This window comes from Tamandua tetradactyla, chromosome 16 (assembly GCF_023851605.1).
Source record: "Tamandua tetradactyla isolate mTamTet1 chromosome 16, mTamTet1.pri, whole genome shotgun sequence".
Classification (NCBI taxonomy): Eukaryota; Metazoa; Chordata; class Mammalia; order Pilosa; family Myrmecophagidae; genus Tamandua; species Tamandua tetradactyla.
In genome coordinates this window covers 67,117,309-67,137,052 of record NC_135342.1, presented here as the reverse complement: position 1 = coordinate 67,137,052, position 19,744 = coordinate 67,117,309, and the positions used below count along the sequence as shown (strand labels likewise).

The 19,744-nt window shown below is 37.4% G+C and overlaps 1 protein-coding gene across 8 annotated transcripts in view; it reads right to left on the bottom strand.

Annotated features, from left to right (window-relative positions):
• Window positions 1-19,744, bottom strand: part of PHLPP2 (PH domain and leucine rich repeat protein phosphatase 2) — a 126,402-nt gene that overhangs the window by 29,969 nt on the left and 76,689 nt on the right. For all 8 annotated transcript variants that reach the window (XM_077132929.1, XM_077132930.1, XM_077132931.1 and 5 more), the window contains 6 exons: window positions 10,420-10,545; window positions 8,726-8,880; window positions 7,295-7,441; window positions 6,660-6,890; window positions 5,412-5,614; window positions 2,425-2,485 (listed from right to left, as the gene is read on the bottom strand). In XM_077132929.1, coding sequence (XP_076989044.1) covers window positions 2,425-2,485; window positions 5,412-5,614; window positions 6,660-6,890; window positions 7,295-7,441; window positions 8,726-8,880; window positions 10,420-10,545 — 923 coding nt within the window. The remainder of the gene's footprint in view (window positions 1-2,424; window positions 2,486-5,411; window positions 5,615-6,659; window positions 6,891-7,294; window positions 7,442-8,725; window positions 8,881-10,419; window positions 10,546-19,744) is intronic.

Here is a 19,744-nt window from a genome sequence, read left to right as displayed (position 1 = left end):
AAAATGAGGTAGGAAGTAGGGGAAAAAGATAACTAGTGGGAAAAAATGTAAAGTTTCAAACCATTTAGAATGCAGTCTTAAATATTTAGAATACTGGGTGGATATTTAATAAAAGACATTTTATTTTTAGATATTACTATTTAACTGTCTGTCTATCTATCTATCTATCTATCTATCATTGTATTAGGTAGAATGAAATCAGTGCTGTAAGAAAAAATGCAGATACTGCTAAGATAGTCTACTGACAGGAACATTTTGCCCGACATGGATTAAGGCAAGCTCCCTAAGAAAGATGACATTTTGGTTAGAATTTGAAGAATGCTGTTCAATGACCTGAGATAATGGGCACATTCCAAGCCAGAGATAATATGAGCTAGGGCACAAGGGGTAAGAAAAGAAATGACATGATAAATGGGTTGAATAATAAGCAGTTTGGTGATGCCAGAGCATCAAATAAGGAGCAGAAAGTGCCAAAAGAAAGTGCTAAAAGGCTAGGTGAAAGAACACCTGGGTTGGAGCTCTGGGTAGCACTGACTCTGAAATCACTAGAATAAATGAGATCACGATGAATGAGAAGTATACTGGACCAAGGACAGAACTGTGGAGATAACGGACTTTTTAAAACATTTTTTTTATTATGTAATATAACATATATACAAAGCAAACAAAGAAAGAAAAAAGCACAAAGCAAAGAAATAAAAAAGCGAGATGGCTAAGCTTAAGAAGAAGAGTTAACAAAGGAAACAGAACAAATTGTTAAAGTACTATGAATAAAATCATATCATACTGAGGAACCAAGGAAATAGCATGTTTGAGAAAAAGAGAGAACGATTAACAGTACTGATATAAAAAAGTTCCATGAGAGAAGGCAGTTATTGTGGAATAAGAAGCAAATGGGAACTGAGGAAGCTGAGTCAACAAGTACAAATAACCTTAGAGAAATTTGGACAAAAAGGGTCTGAGAGGGACTGGATAGTAGCTAGAGAGACTAAGTAAAGGGAACTTTTTGTTTATTAAGACAGAAGAAAAATGAGTATGAAAGAAGGGAAGACTCTGAACATAGATGAGAGAGAAGAAGGATGATGACTAATAGAGCAAGATCCCAGAGAAGTGGAAGACAATAGGATCAAATGCGGAACTAGCTGAACAGAGGAAGAAAAGCTGAGAATGGACATGAATTTACATTAGTTTAAGCAAGGTGGTAGGAAACTAAGGAAATCAGCCAATAAGGCCTCTATCTTCTCAGTCAAGTAGAGCACTAAGCTCTAGAGTGGAGGAGATATTGGTCAATGGGATTGAGTGAAGCAGAGCAATTTGGAACTGATGCTCTAGGAGAAGGAACTAACAAGGACTGGTAAGCATCAGTGAGGATGGAAATCATGAAGAGATGTCCAAGTGACAAGGATTTTCTTCAGTAATGCTCAAGATCAGTACAAAAGATAATCTTAGTATTAATCCATGTTGGGGTTTTGCTAAACTGTAACAAAGAAATGGACAGAAAGGAATCTAGAACAGTAGCTTAATGATAATAATAAGAAAGTAACAACAACAAAAAGAAACAGTATAGCAACTATTTCTTGAGTGGCTACCATATGCCAGGTACTAGGCTATGTATCAGACATTTATTTGCCAGGTACTAGGCTATGTATCAGACATTTATTAGCTCATTCTATACAAGAACCCTGACCATATATGACCCTGCCAGCTGTCTCTTCTAACATGCTTCTAGCACTTGTAGTCTCATAGCACTTACTACCATGCTGTCCTGTAACTGCCTGTTTGACTGTCTTACCTCTCCACTATACTATAAAACTCAACCACTGAATCCTGAGTGGCTAGCATAAAAAGGAAAGTAAACATCATTTATGTTTATTTTTGACCAACAGAAATAATAATATCCTGAGTATAAGCTGCACTTCTACAAAAATCAGACCAAAAGAATATCAAAAAAGCAAAACACAACAAAAGCAAAAAGCAGCTACCAAAAATCAAGAATGACATTATTCCAACTGGCAAAAAAGAAATCACTGTTATGCAGGAGATGGCAGGTCGTCTCCTTGTTTTGCATCTCATCCTAAATCCACAGACTTTAAGAACAAATAAATATAGGCACCTTCTGTTTCAAGAGAAATTTCCTTTAAAAATAAAATACGGCCATTAAACACATTTCTCTATTCAATCTTTTATCTTTTTCCAGGTTATTCAAATATTTTAATGTGTTTAGATTTCCTATACTTCCAAAGTGTTGAATTATCCATATATATATATATTTTTTCTTTTTGCATGAGCAGGCACCAGGAATTGAACCTGGGTCTCCAGCATGGCAGGCGAGATCTCTGCCTGCTAAGCCACCATGGCCTGCCCCTCCATATATATTTTAAATGTCAAGAATCAATAAGCATCAAGCTCCTGATACATACTCACCGAGAGAGTTCTAGGGAAGTGAGTAGACAAGGAACTGGATAAACATTCACTGCTGTCAGCCCTAATTAAAAAGCAAATAAGTGTTAGTGACATTCTTTAAGAAGTAACTGAAAGTAAACAGGGGAATAGTAGCTTAGTGAAATCAGCAGAGATAAAACTGCTGTCATCTACTGAGATGAACTAAAAATAAAAACTACTGGGAAACTCACTTTGACTAACTTTAAATGCCTGATGCCAATTTTTCTGAGAAAACAAATGTAACAATTTATTGAAGGATCTTGTGTACTGGATCAAGCAATTGTTAAACGTTAACTTAGCCTTCTAACTTTAAAAAGATAATGGATTCTTACTAGCAATATTTTTTACTTTTAATTGAAATATAACATATATAGAAAAGTAAAACAATGTTAAGTGCAGATATCAATGAATTCTCACAAACTGAGCACACTAGTGCAACCAGCTACCATGTCAAGAAACAGAACTTTACCAGCTCCCCACTAGCTTTCCCTTGTCCTCCCTTACAGTCACTACCTCCACAAAGGTAACACTATCCTAACTTCTAATTCCACAGATTAGTTTTGTCTGCTTATATATGATCTTTTAACTGGCTTCATTCACTCCATATTATGCTTGTGAGATACTGTTTATATTGTTGCATGTGGTTGTAGTTCATTCATTTTCATGGCTATATAAAATTCTTTCATGAGAATATACCATGATTTATTTACCCATTTTAGAGCTGATAGGCATTTAAATATTTTCCAATACGTGGCTACTACAAATAGTACCACTATGAATATTTGTGCCCATGTGTTTTGTGGAGTAATAAAAGCATTTATGTTGAGTATAAACCTTGGAAAGGAGCTGCCAGGGATAGAGTACATAGATGTTCAGCTTTGTAGATACTACTGAATAGTTTCCCAAAGTGGTAGTACCAGTTTACACCCCCAACAGCTGGCACTGGCTTTTCCTCAGTCTTTTTCATTTTTTGTGGTGTCAAACTGGAGTTCTACTTGCAGTTCCCTGATGTCTAGTAAAGTTGAGTGTCTTTTTCTATATTTATTGAGCATTTGGATAATTTCTTTTGAAAAGCTGTGTTCTTTACTTTTGAGATATCATAACTGCCAAGTGTGAATTTTCCAGGTTGTAGAATTTCAAGGAGTCTGTAATCATAGTAGTTAACTTCAAAAAGCCCTTTTTAGTATATTAGTGTGGTAGAATTTCAGTTACTAAGGACTGCATGTATATCAAATAAGTTTTTTCCAATAAGGCTTATCATTCAGATACTCTAGATATATAAAGAATAGAGAATTGGGCATAATAATAAGCATTTCCTTGGCAAAAGACTTATTGCCATCTCACAATATCAACAAACAGCATAAGTCGATACTCATATCTGACAATTCTGACATATGATCTTAGTTACAACTGGAAGCTTCTATATCATTATAAAAGGTGATAACCTCAGAAGTCCTTAACTTTCTTATACTCTAATAACATGTTACAGATACAGAATGATAAAGACAATAAAATAATGAACATTTCTTTCACCCATCGTCTAACTTTCAACACATCTTTACATTCTGCCTTTGATGCTTCAGAATTTTTTTAAGTGTTAAAGTACTACATCATCTTGAATTTAATTTTTAATCATTCTCATGGTTTCTTTTATACTATTATTGCATACTTATAGCTAAAGAAATGATATTTTTGCGTTTCAAATTTTGAGGTAACTATCAGAGCATACATATTATTCTGCCCTTTCTTTTTTCGTGCAAAAATGTTTGAGATTTTCCTTGTAATTCATGAACTAAAGCTAAAGTACATTCATTTCCACTGCTGTGCAAAATGCTATTCTATGAACGTATCCTATTTATTTATCCATTTCCCTATTAATAACCATATATTTTCCCTCTTTTTTTCATCTGACCATAAACATTCTTGTACACATTTCCTGTGCACATGTCTTTGGGATATATTCTAATCAGAGAAACTGCTAGGATTTGGGATATGTGTGTCTTCAACTTCTCTAACACTGTCTTATTGCTCTTCAGCCATCAGTGTACAAGAGCTCCTGCATCTCCACATCTCTGGTAGTTCTTAGCATTATCCTTTATCTTTTTCTTTTTTTCTTTTCTTATTCGATGAGTACAAAATAGTATTTTAATTTGCATTCCTCTGATACTTAGTGAAACTGATCATCTTTTCCTTCAATTCTTTAAACAGTGAAAGTAAGTATAATGTCTTTAGTAAAGAAGAATTCTCCATAAAAATATGGCCTCAACATATATGAAGCCCTTTATGTTGGAAAAATATTCCTGGAACAAATCACTATTGAGATGAGGGACTCTTCAAGCTCGACACAGCACAAACTTTTAGACCAGGGGTTGGCAAATTTTTTCTTAAAAAGTCAAATGGTAAATATTTTAGGTTTCATGGGCCACACGATCTCTCTTGCTACTCCTCAATTCTGTCATTGTAACACAAGAGCAGTCCCAGACAATAATTGTGTTCTAATAAAATGAGTGTGCTGTATTCCAATAAAACTTTATTTGTGGGCATTGAAATTTCATGTAATTTTCATGTCACAAAATATTATCCACCTTTTAATTTATTTCCCCAACCATTAAAAAATATAAAACCCATTCTTCATGGACCACACAAAAACAGACAATGGCCCTGGAATTTGCCAGGCCCTCCTTTAGACTGCTACTGACATTCCATTTTCAACACACTTGCCTCCCTCTGTTATTTGCAAAATGACTCTTACTATCCACAGTTAGTGAAACTCAAAGAATCATGCCATGGCTTTTTATGCACATCTCAACCACTTAAGTGTTGAAAGCAAACTTAAAGGATAAAGCTAGGTCTCAAATCTTGAACTCCACTTTACAGAGTTAGAGAAGAGCACCTAAGATGCCACTGTTCTTAGAAAATTATGGCTAAAGCTGCATGAGAAAAGTCAGGAGAATGGATAGAGAACTCACTGTTTGAGCTGGCATAGAGAGTTCGAAGGGAGAAGCCACTAAGTGTTAGCTCCCTCAGTTGGTTTCGCTCACAATGCAGTTGCTCCAAGTTGCATAAGGAGCTAAGATCTAAGTCGGTCAGTTGATTGTCCCGCAAGTCCATGTGGGTGATGTATTTATTTCCCTCCAGATTTTCAACAACCAACGTTTTCAAACAGTTCATCCTTAATATCAGAAATAGGGAAATAATCAGAAATAAATTGTATTAAATATATGAACAAAATCAAAACAGCAGAGGTATGACCCCTTTTCTTTTTTCCTAAACAACTCAAGGATTTCACTGCTTACCTAATTTTATAAGGCACTACATAGATAACCAAATAGCTGCACTCTGAATTCTGTTTACGAACCAAGGTAGACAATCCACATTGCCGAATAGACATACAAGTTAAAGCAGAAGGCAAAATGGAACCATAACCAGTTAGCTAAATGCTTATATCCTAATACCTGATAAGGTTAGGTACAATTTACTGTGAGTAGGGTGAAGGAACAAAAAGATGAACATAATAGCTTGGCTTAGAGAGCAGCTTAGAAGTCATGGGTGTACTATGTTAGGAGAATGAGGAAGTGGCCATGCTTCCTTGCTTTGCCTGCTCTATCTCTAGTGAAAGGATTCATATTACATTAATTAATGGGGAGGAAAATAATTAAATAAATTAAAAGCATATGAAGAAAAAAAAAGCACATGGAATAGTTCAGCAGCAAATTACAAAAAGTTCCCAGTAGTGAAGACTTTACAATTTGAATTATAATACAATGGTGATCAAGAAGAACAAATAACTCAATAGAAAAATAGGCAACAATAAACCAATAAACTTATAAAAAGATGCTCAACCTCATTTATAAGTTAATAAATGTCAACTAAAACAACAAAATGCTACCTTCTACCTATTAGATGTCAAAATGAAAAAAATTTTAAAGCTATATTCCAACATTGATAAGGAGGTGAGGAAAGAGGAATTTTCAGAAAATGTAACTAGGATGGTTAAGTCAGAGCAACTATTGCCAAAGGCAATTTGCCATTATTTATCATATTTATCATCTATCTCTCTGTTCATGAGGGCTAAATAAAATTCTACAAGTTTTAAAAATATGGATTTTTACATTTTTCTAAAATCCTAATGTATTAAAGAAGTCTTCATAAAGTGAAAACTTCATAGAGGTCCATCAGAGAGAATTCTAAAGGAAGATCAGTAAAAATGATCTCACCTTAAATCTACATGTTTGATATGACTCATCCTATTCAGCACCCCTAGGTTCAGAACTTCTAGTTGATTTCCTGCCATAACCATTTTATCCAACATAGTGAGTTTCTCATAAACTTCAGGAATTTCATTAAAGTTATTGAAAGAAATTCCCAGAGATGAAAGCTGTTGCAGATTTCCCAATTCTTCAGGTAAAATAGTCAGAAAGTTGCCATCAAGACAGAGAGTTTGAAGACTGTAAGAAGAAAACAACAAATACACTTTATGAAGTACATATTTAGAATGGACAGAATTAGAATTATGATTTCCGACTTATGCCACTAATTTATTATCAATCCAATAATGGTAAAACATCCTAAATCTCTAGCTTGAGACTTAACAGATATTACATATTTAATTCACATGAATGGTTTCTCCAACATTAAAAATAGTCAGAGCCTCTGCTATTAAAATTGAGGGCTTAGTCACTACTATAGGCAATTAGCTTTTTTATGTCAAAAAACTGCTGGGACTAGAATCCTAATAATTACATGAATTATTTCACTATAAGAGTTCATGGTTCTACCTTCAATCCAAAAGCCAGGCAAGTTTCTCATGCTGCAAGGGAAGAGATAAATCTAGTAAAAATCAGATACTTACTTTAGCAGATTGCCAATCTGACTTGGCAGGTCATGAAATCCATTACAGGAAAGGTTGAGCTCAGTCAGGGTAGAAATCTCACAGAGCAATATAGGAAACAACCCAAGTTTATTATGGGACAAGTTCAGGCCCTTGAGCTGAGAAAACCTAAGAGCAAAGGCATAAATTATACTACTGAATCACAGAACGATCTATTTTAAATATCCATTGCAGAATTTATTCCACAAATATTTACTGAGCACTCACTCCAGGACAAGCATCATGCCTGGCATAGAAGATATGAAGATGACGAATGCAAAACCCATGCTATGAAGAAAACCAGGTCTAGTATGAAGAGAGTTCTTTTCCCCTCTCCTTAAAAAGGCAGAAAGCCTTGAAAAAAAAAAAACCACACTGGTACAATTCTCTTGTATTAAATCATACTTGATATGCTTGAAATCTTTTCCTTTTTAAAACTTCTACATGTAACACAGAACAGACCTGCAACAATCAATCAACCCATGAACATGGGAACGAGTAACAAATGTATGGATCCAAATCCCATTTTATAACCAACTTTTTTTTATCATACTGAAATTATGTTTGGCTCAAATGCTGCTTGAAAAAAAACTGGACACTTAGAGCTCGAAAATATGTATGAGATATGGAGTTTTACTGTACTGTGATCCAATTTACAGCACAAAATAGTAATTTTTAGTGCTTTGCTTTTGTTCACAGAAGTAAAATGATCTATACTGGCTTATGTAGAGCTGGTATCACCATAAAATGGATCCATAAGAGTCACTGTTGTAATTATACTTCGGAATATTATTTTTTCCCATCCATCCATTTTTCCGTGGGGCATGGAAGATAGACAGGTGGAAAGTGAGAATGAGGGGATTTATATATTTAACAAAGGAGATGAAAAAATATGTGGACCATAGTGCCTTACAGGTGAAAATGGTGCCTTCATTAGGAGAGAGAGAGATTTCATAGCTGACAGGCTCAAGAGCTAGCAGGGGTAGGTATAAAAGAAAAATAAAAATTCTGCTGCTGAGAGCAGAATTCTTAGAATTAGTACTATTATTTTTTATTTTTGATTCAAGAACTTTCCATATACTGAATCTCTTTAAATTTAACCTGGCTACAAAGTGTGCATCATTGTCAACAATTACATAAAAAGATTATCACAAAAGCTATGGCAGCTTGTTGCTGCCTCCATAAGAGAACATTTGCATATTTTGTCTTATCAAGAAGAAAGGGGAAGGTGGGACAATTTGTGGGAATAAAAAACTTTACTTCCTTGTCAAAATGGAGTGAAAATATTAGGATAAATATATATATATGATGATAAGCATGCTCATTTACAGATGCAAACCACTGAGATTACAATTTAGTTTTAATAAGTTGGTCTGGAAATCTATTTTATAAGGAAAACAATTGTCCACATACTTGTAGAGAGTATCAAGGCCCCCTGGTCTTTCTTGTTGCATAAAGTTGTGTCGCAAGTTGAGGTAGGTGATATCTTGACTGTAGAAGAGATGCTCAGGAACCTCCTCAAGGCTGTAACAGGAGAGATCAACAGTACTGATTCGCTGGGACACCACCTGAATAAGGTCAGAGAGAAGAGCCCATTTGAGTATAAACTGAATATCTATCACCCAGATAGGACGGAATGGCATTTACACAGGGAGGCTGAGATTAAAAAGATGGGAAAGAAAAAAAGAGTAATGAGATTAAATTAGTCATTAAAAAAATCAGTTATTTTTTACTTTTTCCTAAAGCTATCAACTGCTTGAAAAACACAAAGGTGTAAGCTGTAATATCTCTGTAAACAGAAGGTTAAAAAAAAAAATCACAGAGATGGAAAGTTAAAATTTCATGCTAAAAGGAATATTAAGATTATTTACAGTAACTGTTTAAAACTTTGGGAGGCAGTTTGGTATGAAACGACATTGTCTTTTGCAGCCATTCAGGCTCTGCTGCTTATCAGCACAGTTTCTTCATCTGTCATGAGGACAAAATGAAATAACCAACATTTAATATGTAAAAGGTACCCCCAAAATATTAATCCCTCAAGGCAGAAGAAAAATGGAATAGCTATTTAAAACTGAAACAGTTTTACACAGAGCACTTTTTATAGTCAATACAATATAACTACAAAAATTCAATAAAACCCAAATTGGGTTGGGGGTGCAAGGGTAGTCCGGTGGTTGAATTCTCGCCTGCCATGCAGGAGACCCGGGTTAGATTTCCGGTCCATGCACATCCCAAAAAACAAACAAACAAGCAAAACAAACAAAAATTCAACAAATGGTGCTGCAGTAATGGGATACTCACACTTGAAAAATAATGAAATGTGACCCAGCTATACAGCATACAAAAAAAAAAAAGGGTTTAAATTTCTATAATAATATGATGATAAAATGTGGGTTGTGAAAGAGTCTAGAAAAATAAACAAAATATCACTGGAAAAATCATTTTTGTTTTGATGGCGTACCATTATTTTGAAACAATTCCTTATACAACTGTTTAGATCCATAAAGAAAAATGTGTTAAAATTCTACAAGATGCCTTTGAAAATAAGAGAATTTGGAAGCTACAGTTTTAAAAATTAAAAAACAGAAATTACTCTGAAAACTAATTAGTTTATGATCTTCAATATATAGGAATAATGGCTTGCAACAATAGGATTACAGGTTATCGCCCAATTGATAAATGTGATGTGTTCATCAGGACTATGCTAGATAAATACCAAGAACTGGGTACAAGTTAGGGAATGACTACATCTATCACTGACTACTATGGCCAAGAAAAAATCATTTAATCTCACTGTGTCTCAATTCCTTCAGGGGTCAAATGGATATATTTGCCTACCTTCCTCACAGAGATGCTATAAAGGTAAATGTTCTTGAAAACACTTTTAAAGACCTTTTGACTATGCAAATGAAAATAATAAATTAAGGACTTGGTATCTTCCAATGGAATTACATGAGCTCATTCATTATATACCCAGAAGGCCTAGAGTAATATGCCTAAAGATAATACTTAACTCTCTTGACAGAGAGTTCAGTTATTAAATAAATACATTTCCACTGGGCTTCTATATCTTATCTACCCATAAAGACGTTTCATCACTTATTCACCTTGGATGCTTGCCGCTGCCATCTCTGGTACTCAGCCAAAGTCTCAAAGCTGACATGGTAGGTCTGAGCTTGGGCTCCAGCTGAGCTGAATGCAAGTGAGTACTGCCTTCGCTTCACTTCTTCCACCTGAAGAAGGGAAGGGGAGAATATCATAACCACTAAATAAAGCCTTGTCAAAAAGTAAAAAATAATAAGACAAATAACCCAATTTAAAAAATGCAAAATGGACAAAGCATTTCTCCAAAGAGGATAGACAAAAGGCCAATGAGCCCAGGAAATGATGTTTAACATCTGTTTCATACAAAAAAGTATAAAGGAAAATACTGAGAAGTCCATCCTTGACCTCACAAATTTCTTCTGTGCTCTTTATAGTTAATTCCTGTCCTCATCCCACACCCATTTTCTATCACTGTACTTTTTGGCTTTTTCTAGAATTTAATACAGATGGAATCATATAGTAGATGTAGATTTTGTCTCTGGCTTCTTTTACTTAGAATAATGCTTTTCACATTCATCCTTGTGTATGTCAGGATTACATTCTCTTTTACAGCTAGTAGTATCCCTTTATACAGACATATATATTTGTTAATTTAAGGAGCATTTGAGTTGTTTGTAGTTTTTGGCTATTACGAATAAAACTACTATGAAAAACCAAAGCATTAAAAGGACATATGTTCACTCCTCTTGAGTAAATACCTAGGAGTAGAATTGCTAGACCATATGGTAAATGTATGTTTAATTTAAACTGTTTTCCAAAGTGACTATATTCCCACCAGTGATGTCTGAGTATTTCAATTGTTCCACGTCTACCAAACTTGGCATTCATCATTCTTTTTAGTTTTAGTCATTTTAGTGGCATTATTCTCTCAATGTGATTTTAATTTGCATTTCCCTAATGACTAAAGAGGTCGAGAATATTTTCATGTTTCTATTTCCTTTGCTAAAGGGTCTCTTCAAATCTTTTCCCAAGTTTTTTTATTTGGTTATTTGTCTTACTATTGAGTTGTAAGAGTTCTTTACCTACTCTGGACATAAATTCTTTGTTGCATATAAAATTCTGTATAAGTGCTTTCTATGATATTAACATAAACATATCAATTTTCTTTTCATTGCTATTTGACTAGTAAATATTTTTCCATCACTTGACTTTCAACCTTCTCTCCTAAGTTTTAGGTCTGTCTCTTTGAAGTAGAATTTTAAATAACATAATTTGACAATTGTATTACTGTGATTACTGATACATTTAGCAGTACATCTTTCTATCACTATAATCCATGATAATTTACTATGGTTTTTCTCCACTTTTCCTACCTTTTTTTAAGCATTCGAGTTTTTATAGTCTCCTTTTCTACACTTTTAGTGGCTATCCTTAACATTTTATACTCCATAATTAATAATTAATTTTAAAAATTTTTCTGATAAAGTTTAAAGTTATTCTGTGTTTTACCCTCATTTAAAAAAACCCAAAACCAAATAATATTTTATGAAGTCATGGTTTTCTTCACTTCTAGAAAATTCTTAACCATTATTTCTTCAAACACTGCTTCCCCCCCTTCTCTACTCTTTATTTCTGGAATTCATACTTGATGTATACTGGAGCTTCTTTAAAGGTTCTTTTATAGTTTTTAATTTATGAAATTCTTCAGTATGTCAATTAATTACATTCAACTGTAATAAAAGCATTAAAAACAGTGGCTGAAAAAACAGAGGAGGAAGATAGCAGAATAAGATAGGCTGAGTTCACCCCTGCTCAGTGAAACAACCAGATAAGTGAGAAAAATGACCGGGCCAGCAGTTTCAGGGTGAGAATGACCAGAGAGAGACTTCTGCACTATATAGAGAAGTCCTGGATGAAAAAGCAAAGAAACTGACAGACAGAATGGGGTCAGTATGCTTGGTCATGACTCCACCTCAGGCAAGCAGTAGGGTGCAAGGAGTGGGGCCAACTTCCACAGGTAGCTTGAGAGATCTTTCCTCTCAGCTCAGCAACCACGAGCTCACGGGGAACCCAGGAGCCAGCAGACTTGGTTTGTCTGAGCACAGAGAACTGCGAGCCAATACACAGTGCTGGCCCCAACCCCTGAGACAGGCTGCTGTGGGTGCCTGATTGTTAGCAGAAACTGGGGAGTCCTCCTTTCAGGAGGAGGGGGAGACACAGAGAAGAGCCAGTCTGACAATTGGCCTGTGAAACAGACTCGTTCGGTACCACCACCGCTTTCCTTACCCCACAGAGGCCTGGAGCCCTCAGCGTACACAGGCAGAGAGTCACAGCTGAGTAAGTGAGCAGAAGCATTGAAAATAATCAGTCCCAAAACCCAAGGTCATCCTATAGCAGGAGTCTGGCGACCATGAGACACATCAGGTCTACAAGCAGAATCACTACTGAGGGGCACACTACACACACCCCTAGCCCTGGGGTTGGTGGATTTCAGCACACACTGAGACCAGCAGCCCTGGCTGGAATTCCACCAGTTTCCACACTGCTCACCCAGGGCTTGAGGGGAAGAGAAAGTCCAAAAATGCCATCTACTGGGAAGACAGAAAATGCAGTTTGGCAAACTGTCTATCTGCCTACCTCTAAACAAACATTTGTGTTCAGTTGGCAAGGTCAGCAGTATATCTTCACTGTCCTATCTCAGAGGTTTATCAACTCTCCAGCCTGTCATAATCTTGCCCACAGGGACTTTCATTGTTTCTTCCTTCCATAAGACATCACATTGGTCCATTATGTTGATGATACCATGTTGATTGGACCTATTGAGGAAAAAGCAGCAACTACTCTTGACTTACTGGTAAGATATGTGTGTGTGTCAGGGAATGGGAGATAAATCCAACAAAAATTCAGGGGTCAACCACCTCAGTGAAATTTATAGGTGTTCAGTGATATGGGACATGTCAAAATGTCCTCTCCAAGGTAAACGATATGCTGATGCATTTGGCCCCTCCTACAATAAAAAAGGAAGCACACCTGGTTGGCATCTTTGGATTTTGGAGACAATATATTCCTCATTTTTGTGTCCTACTCCAGCCCACTTACCAAATGACCAGTAAAGCTGCTAATTTAGAGTGGGGACCTGAACAAAAGGAAGCTCTGTGATAGCTTGCTATGCAAGCTGCTCTACCATATGATCCAGCAGATTCAATGGTGCTGGAAATATCAGTGACAAATAGAGATGCTGTCAGGAGCCTTTGGCAGTCCCCGGTAGGAGCATCACAATGCAAATCGTTAGGATTTTGGAGTAAAGCCTTACTACTTGCTACAGATAACTACTCTCCTTTTGAAAAACAGCTTTTGGCCTGCTACTGGGCCTTAGCAGATAGTCAATACTTAACCATGGGCCACCAAGTTATCAAAGAGACCCAAGTATCATAAGTTGGGTGTTGCCTACCCACCAAGCCATAAAGCAGAATGAACCAAGTCATGAACAGCAGCACTCCATCATAAAATGGAAATTGTATATAAGAGATAGGGCTCAAGTAGGTCCTGAAGGCCAACCAAGTTACATGAGGAAGTAGCCAAATGCCGACAGCCCCACTCTTGCCACATTACCTTCTCTTTCCCAGACCAGAGCTATGGCCTCTTGTGGAGTTTCTTACAGTCAGTTAATTGAGGAAGGGAAAACTCGGGCCTGGTTTACAGATGGTTCTGCATGATATGCAGGCACCATCCAGTAGTGAACAGCTGTAGCACTACAACCCCTTTCTGGGATGTCATTAAAGGACAGTGGTAAGAGGAAATCCTCCCAGTGGGTGGAACTTTGAGCAGTGCACCTGGTTGTTCATTTTGCTTGGAAGGAGAACTGGCCAGAGGTGCATCTGTATACTTACTCATGGGCTGCTGCCAATGGTTTGGCTAGATGGGCAGAGACTTGGAAGGAGCATAATTGGTGAGGAAGAGGTCTGGGGAAGAGGTACGTGGATAGACCTTTCTGAGTGGGCAAAAAGACATGAAGATATTTGTATCCCATGTGAATGCTCACCAGAGGGTGACCTCAGCAGAGGAAAGTTTTAATAATCAAGTGGATAAAATGACTCATTCTGTGGATACAAGTCATCCTCTTCCCCTAGCCACTCCTACCATTGCCCAACGGGCTCATGAACAAAGTGGTCATGGTGGTAGGGATGGAGGTTAAGCATGGACTCAGCAACATGGATTTCCACTTACCAGGGCTGACTCACCTACAGCCACTGCTGAGTGCCCAATGTGGCAATAGCAGAGACCTACACTCAGTCCCTAATATGGCATCATTACATAAGGTGATCACTAATATGGCATCATTACACAAGGTGATTAGACTGCTATCTGGTAGCAGGTTGATCGTTTTGGACCACTTACATAATGGTAAGAGCAGCAACTTGTTCTAACTGGAATAGACACATACCCTGGATATGTGTTTGCCTTCCCTGCACGCAAAAACTCATCCAGGACTTACAGAATGCCTTAGTCATCATCATGGTATTTCATACAGTAATGCTTCTGACCAAGGAATTCACCTCACAGCAAATGAAGTGTGGGAATGGGCACATGTTCAAGGAATTCTCTTGTCTTACCATGTTCCCCAACATCCAGAGTCAGCTGGGTTGACAGAATGGTAGAATGGCCTTTTGAAGACCCAATTACAGTACCAAGTAGGTAGCAAAACCTCTCAGGGCAGGGGTAATGGTCTCCAGGAGGCTGTGTATGCTCTGAACTAGTGTTCATTGTATGGTGCTGTCTCTCCCATAGCCAGGATTCATGGGTTCAGGAATCAAGAGATGGAAATAGGAGTGGCACCACTCACCATCACCTGTAGTGATTACTAGAAAAATTTTTGCTTCCTGTCACTTAAACCTTAAGCTCTGCTGGTCTACAGGTCTCAGTTGCAGAAGGAGGAGTGTTTCTACCAGGAGACATAACAATGATTACACTGAACTGGTAGCTAAGACTGCCACCTGGCCAATCTGGGCTATTTATGCCTCTGGATCAACAGGCCTATTCAATAAGCGGATTACTGTACTGGCTGGGGTGATTCATCCTGGCTATCAAGAGGAAATAGGACTACAACTACACAATGGAGGCATAGAAGAGTTTTCCTGGAATATAGGAGATCCCCTAGGATATCTCTTAGTACTACCATGCTCCTGTGAATAAAGTCAATGGAAAACTGCAACAAACCCAATCCAGACAGGACCACCAGTGGCCTGGAAATTTCAGGAATGAAGGTCTGGGTCACCACACCAGGCAAAGAACCACAGATTAGCTGAAGTGTTTGCTGAGAGTAAAGGAAACATGGAATAGATAGTGGAAGAAGATACTGAAAAATATGAATTACAATCATGTGAGCAGTTACAGAAAGTAGAACTCAGACTGTAATGATATTTCCTTCTGGCTTTATGGATATAATTGCTGAATCATTATACTGGTATTTCTTTCAGGATATCAGAGTAGCTAGAAGTAAAAACCTAAAATTGTGGAAATGTAACCCATACCAAACTATGAAATCCGTTCTACAACTACTTGTTGCAATGTGCTTTGAAATTTATTCCTTCTTTGTATATATGCTATTTTTCATAAAAAAAAAAAATCTGGGATGATAAACACACAGCTATATAATGACATTGTGAACCACTGATCACACAGTTAGGATGATTACATGGTATATGATTATATAATATATATCAATAAAAAACAACAGAGTCCAGAGGCTGTTCAGGAGGCTACTCTTATGCAAGCTTAAGCTAGATACTGCTAATTGTCAAGGTTTACCAACCCCCAACCGACATCATTCCTGTTAACCCTAAAGAATATCCAGCCAGGTCAAGATGGTGGCTTAACAACGTGCGCGTTTTGGTTTGTCCTCCAGCACAACTACTGGATAGCCAGAAACAGTGCAGAACAGCTCCTGGGGCCACGTCAGTGACCAGACAAACGGCATATTCCAGTCTGGACCAGCTGGACCGGCTTCAAGCACCCCCCAGAACCGTGAGTTCCCAAAGCTGCGGTGGCCAGCACCCCTCCCCCACAGGGCGCTTCCAAGAGGGGAAAGGAAAGGACTTTACCAGCAGCAGGGACTGGGTATGATCAAACACCAATTGTGGAACTAATTAACAAATTCTGACTACTAAAAATAGGCCCCCAGCTTAGGTGAACCTGATCAAAGCGGAGGTTGCTCATTTTTGCCCCCACGGGGCAGGACTGACAGAAAAAGGGAAAAAAAAAGAAGGAAACACAGGTTTTTGTGGTAGTGTATCTACAAAGGCTTGACTGCCTCTGGATACAGTGGCAGGACTTTTCAGGCTGCAACTGCCCCAGGCATAGGCAGAAGTGAGCTCTTTTGGGAGCTGATCTGGAGCCTGTGCCTTCCCCAGGGTAGGGGTGAAGCCCCACTCAGGCGGAATCCCTCCATCAAGGAAGTCAGACACCAGGGCTTGGTAATTTGAAGCCAACAAAACCAACCTACAACCTCTCCTCTGTCTCCACCAAACCCTCAGCAGGGAGAGTTTGCCAAAGTTAAAGGTACCGCATCATCTTATGCTGGTGGGACCTACAGTCAGACAAGCGCCACACACAGGGCAGGGTAAGAAAAACAGAGTCCAGAGACTTCACAGGAAAGTCTTTCAACCTGCTGGGTCTCACCCTCAGGGAAAACCGACGCAGGTGACTCTTTCTTCCTGATAGGAGGCCAGTTTGGTCTGGGAAAATCTGGCTGGGGTCTATAATATCTAAGTAGACCCTCCTAAGTGTGTGTGGGGGGAAGGCACCACACAAGCAGGGCAAGAAACAAGAAAACAAGAACTGAAAAATTCTCCTCTATTAAACAAAACTTAAGCTAAATGTCCAGATAAAGCTGAACGGAATGTCAAAGAATAGATAGACAACAAATTCATCCAGCAAGAAAACCCTAGATAAAAGAAGTGAAAGCAATCTCCAGAATAAAGTAATTAAGGTAATTAAATGCCTAGATGCCAGCAAAAACTAACAAATCACACTAGGAAAATTGAAGATATGGCCCAGACAAAGGAACAAACCAACAATTCAAAAGACATACAGGAGCTGAAACAATTAATTCAGAATGTATGAACAGACATGGAAAACCTCATCAAAAACCAAATCAATGCATTGAGGGAGGATATAAGGAAGGCAAGGAAAGAACAAAAAGAGGAAACTGAAAGTCTGAAAAAACAAATCACAGAACTTATGGGAATGAAAGACACAGCAGAAGACATGAAAAAAAACAATGGAAACCTACAATGGTAGATTTCGAGAGACAGAACATAGGATTTCTGAACTGGAGGTTGGAACATCTGAAATCTGACAAGAAACAGAAACTATAGGGAAAAAAGTGGAAAAATATGAGCAGGGACTCAGGGAACGGAAAGACAATATGAAGCACACAAATATACATGTTGTGGGTGTCCCAGAAGGAGAAGAGAAGGGAAAAGGAGGAGAAAAACTAATGGAGGAAATTATCACTGAAAATTTCCCAACTCTTATGAAAGACTTGAAATTACAGATCCAAGAAGTGCAACGTACCCCAAAGAGAATAGATACAAATAGACATACTCCAAGACATTTAATAATCAGAATATCAGAGGTCAAAGAGAAAGAGAGGATCTTGGAAGCAGCAAGAGAAAAGCAATCCATCACATACAAGGGAAGCCCAATAAGACTATGCACAGATCTCTCAACAGAAACCATGGAGGTGAGAAGACAGTGGGATAATATATTTAAATTATTAAAAGAGAAAAACTGACAACCAAGAATTCTATATCCAGCAAAACTGTCCTTCAAAAATGAGGGAGAAATTAAAACATTTTCAGACAAAAAAATCACTGAGAGAATTTGTAACCAAGAGACCAGCTCGGCAAGAAATACTAAAGGGAGCACTAGAGACAGATATGAAGACAGAAGAGAGAGGTGTGGAGAAGAGTGTAGAAAGGAAGACTATGAGTAAAGGTAAAAAGAAGGAAAATTAGATATGACATTTAAAATCCAGAAGGCAAAAAAGAAAGTACTAACCATGCAGTAATAACAATAAATGTTAATGGATTAAACTCCCCAATCAAAAAGACATAGACTGGCAGAATGGATAAAAAACAGGACCCATCTATATGCTGTCTCTACTCAAAGGACACGAGGCCAAGAACACAAATGGACATTTACACACCAATGTTTATAGCAGCATTATTAACAATTACCAAGAAATGGAAACAGTCAAAATGTCCATCAACAGACAGTTGGCTAAACAAACTGTGACATTTACATAAGATGGAATATTATGCAGCTGTAAGACAGAATAAAGTTATAAAGTATGTAACAACATGAATGGACCTTAAGGACATTATGCTGAGTGTGATTAGCCAGAAACAAAAGAACAAATACTGTATGGTCTCACTGATAAGAACTGACATTAGTGAATAAACTTGGAATGTTTCATTGGTAACAGCGACCATCAGGAGATAGAAATAGGATAAGATATTGGGTAAATGGAGCTGAAGGGATACAGATTGTGCAATAGGACAGAATGTAAAAACTCAGAAATGGACAGCACAATACTACCTAAAAGTTATACAATTATGCTAAAACACTGAGTGAAGCTACATGTGAGAATGATAGGGGGAGGTGGACTGGGGGCACAAATGAAATCAGAAAGAAAGATAGACAATAAAGGCAGATCGTATAATCTAGGAATGCCTACAGTGTATAATGATAGTGATTAAATGTACAAATATTAAAAATGTTTTTGTTTTTGCATGAGGAAGAACAAAGCAATGTCATTACTTCAGGGTGCTAAAAATAGATGGTAATTAGCATTTTAAAATTTCAACTTATGTGTTACACTAAAGCAAAAATGTTTATTTGGTACAAAATTTATATTTCGACTAGTGCATTTCCTAATATAATTTATGTAGACAATTAATTGAACAACATAAGTACATGGAACCTTGAGTAGGACATGAGATTTTGTTGGTTTGTCCAGAGTGATGCCCCAATAAATCTCAGAGTGATTTGAACAGTGAATGAAAAAATATTTGCAAAGTCCCCTTTGGGGAATGGTGAGAAAGGGGGAAAATTCAATTTCCCCAAGCTGAATTCTTGATATTCTCATCAGCAGTGTGGACAACTAAAGCAATAGGCTAAACCCCCAGTTTTGGCGTTTGTTCATATGAAACAACCCCACAAAGTATAGGTCAAGCCTACTTAAAATGAGGTCTAAGAGTCACCTCCAAGAGAACCTCTTTTGTTTCTCATATGTGACCTCTTTCTCCAGCCAACACAACAAGCAAACTCACCACCCTCCGCTTGTCTATGTGGGACATGACTCCCAGGAGTGTGGACCTTCCT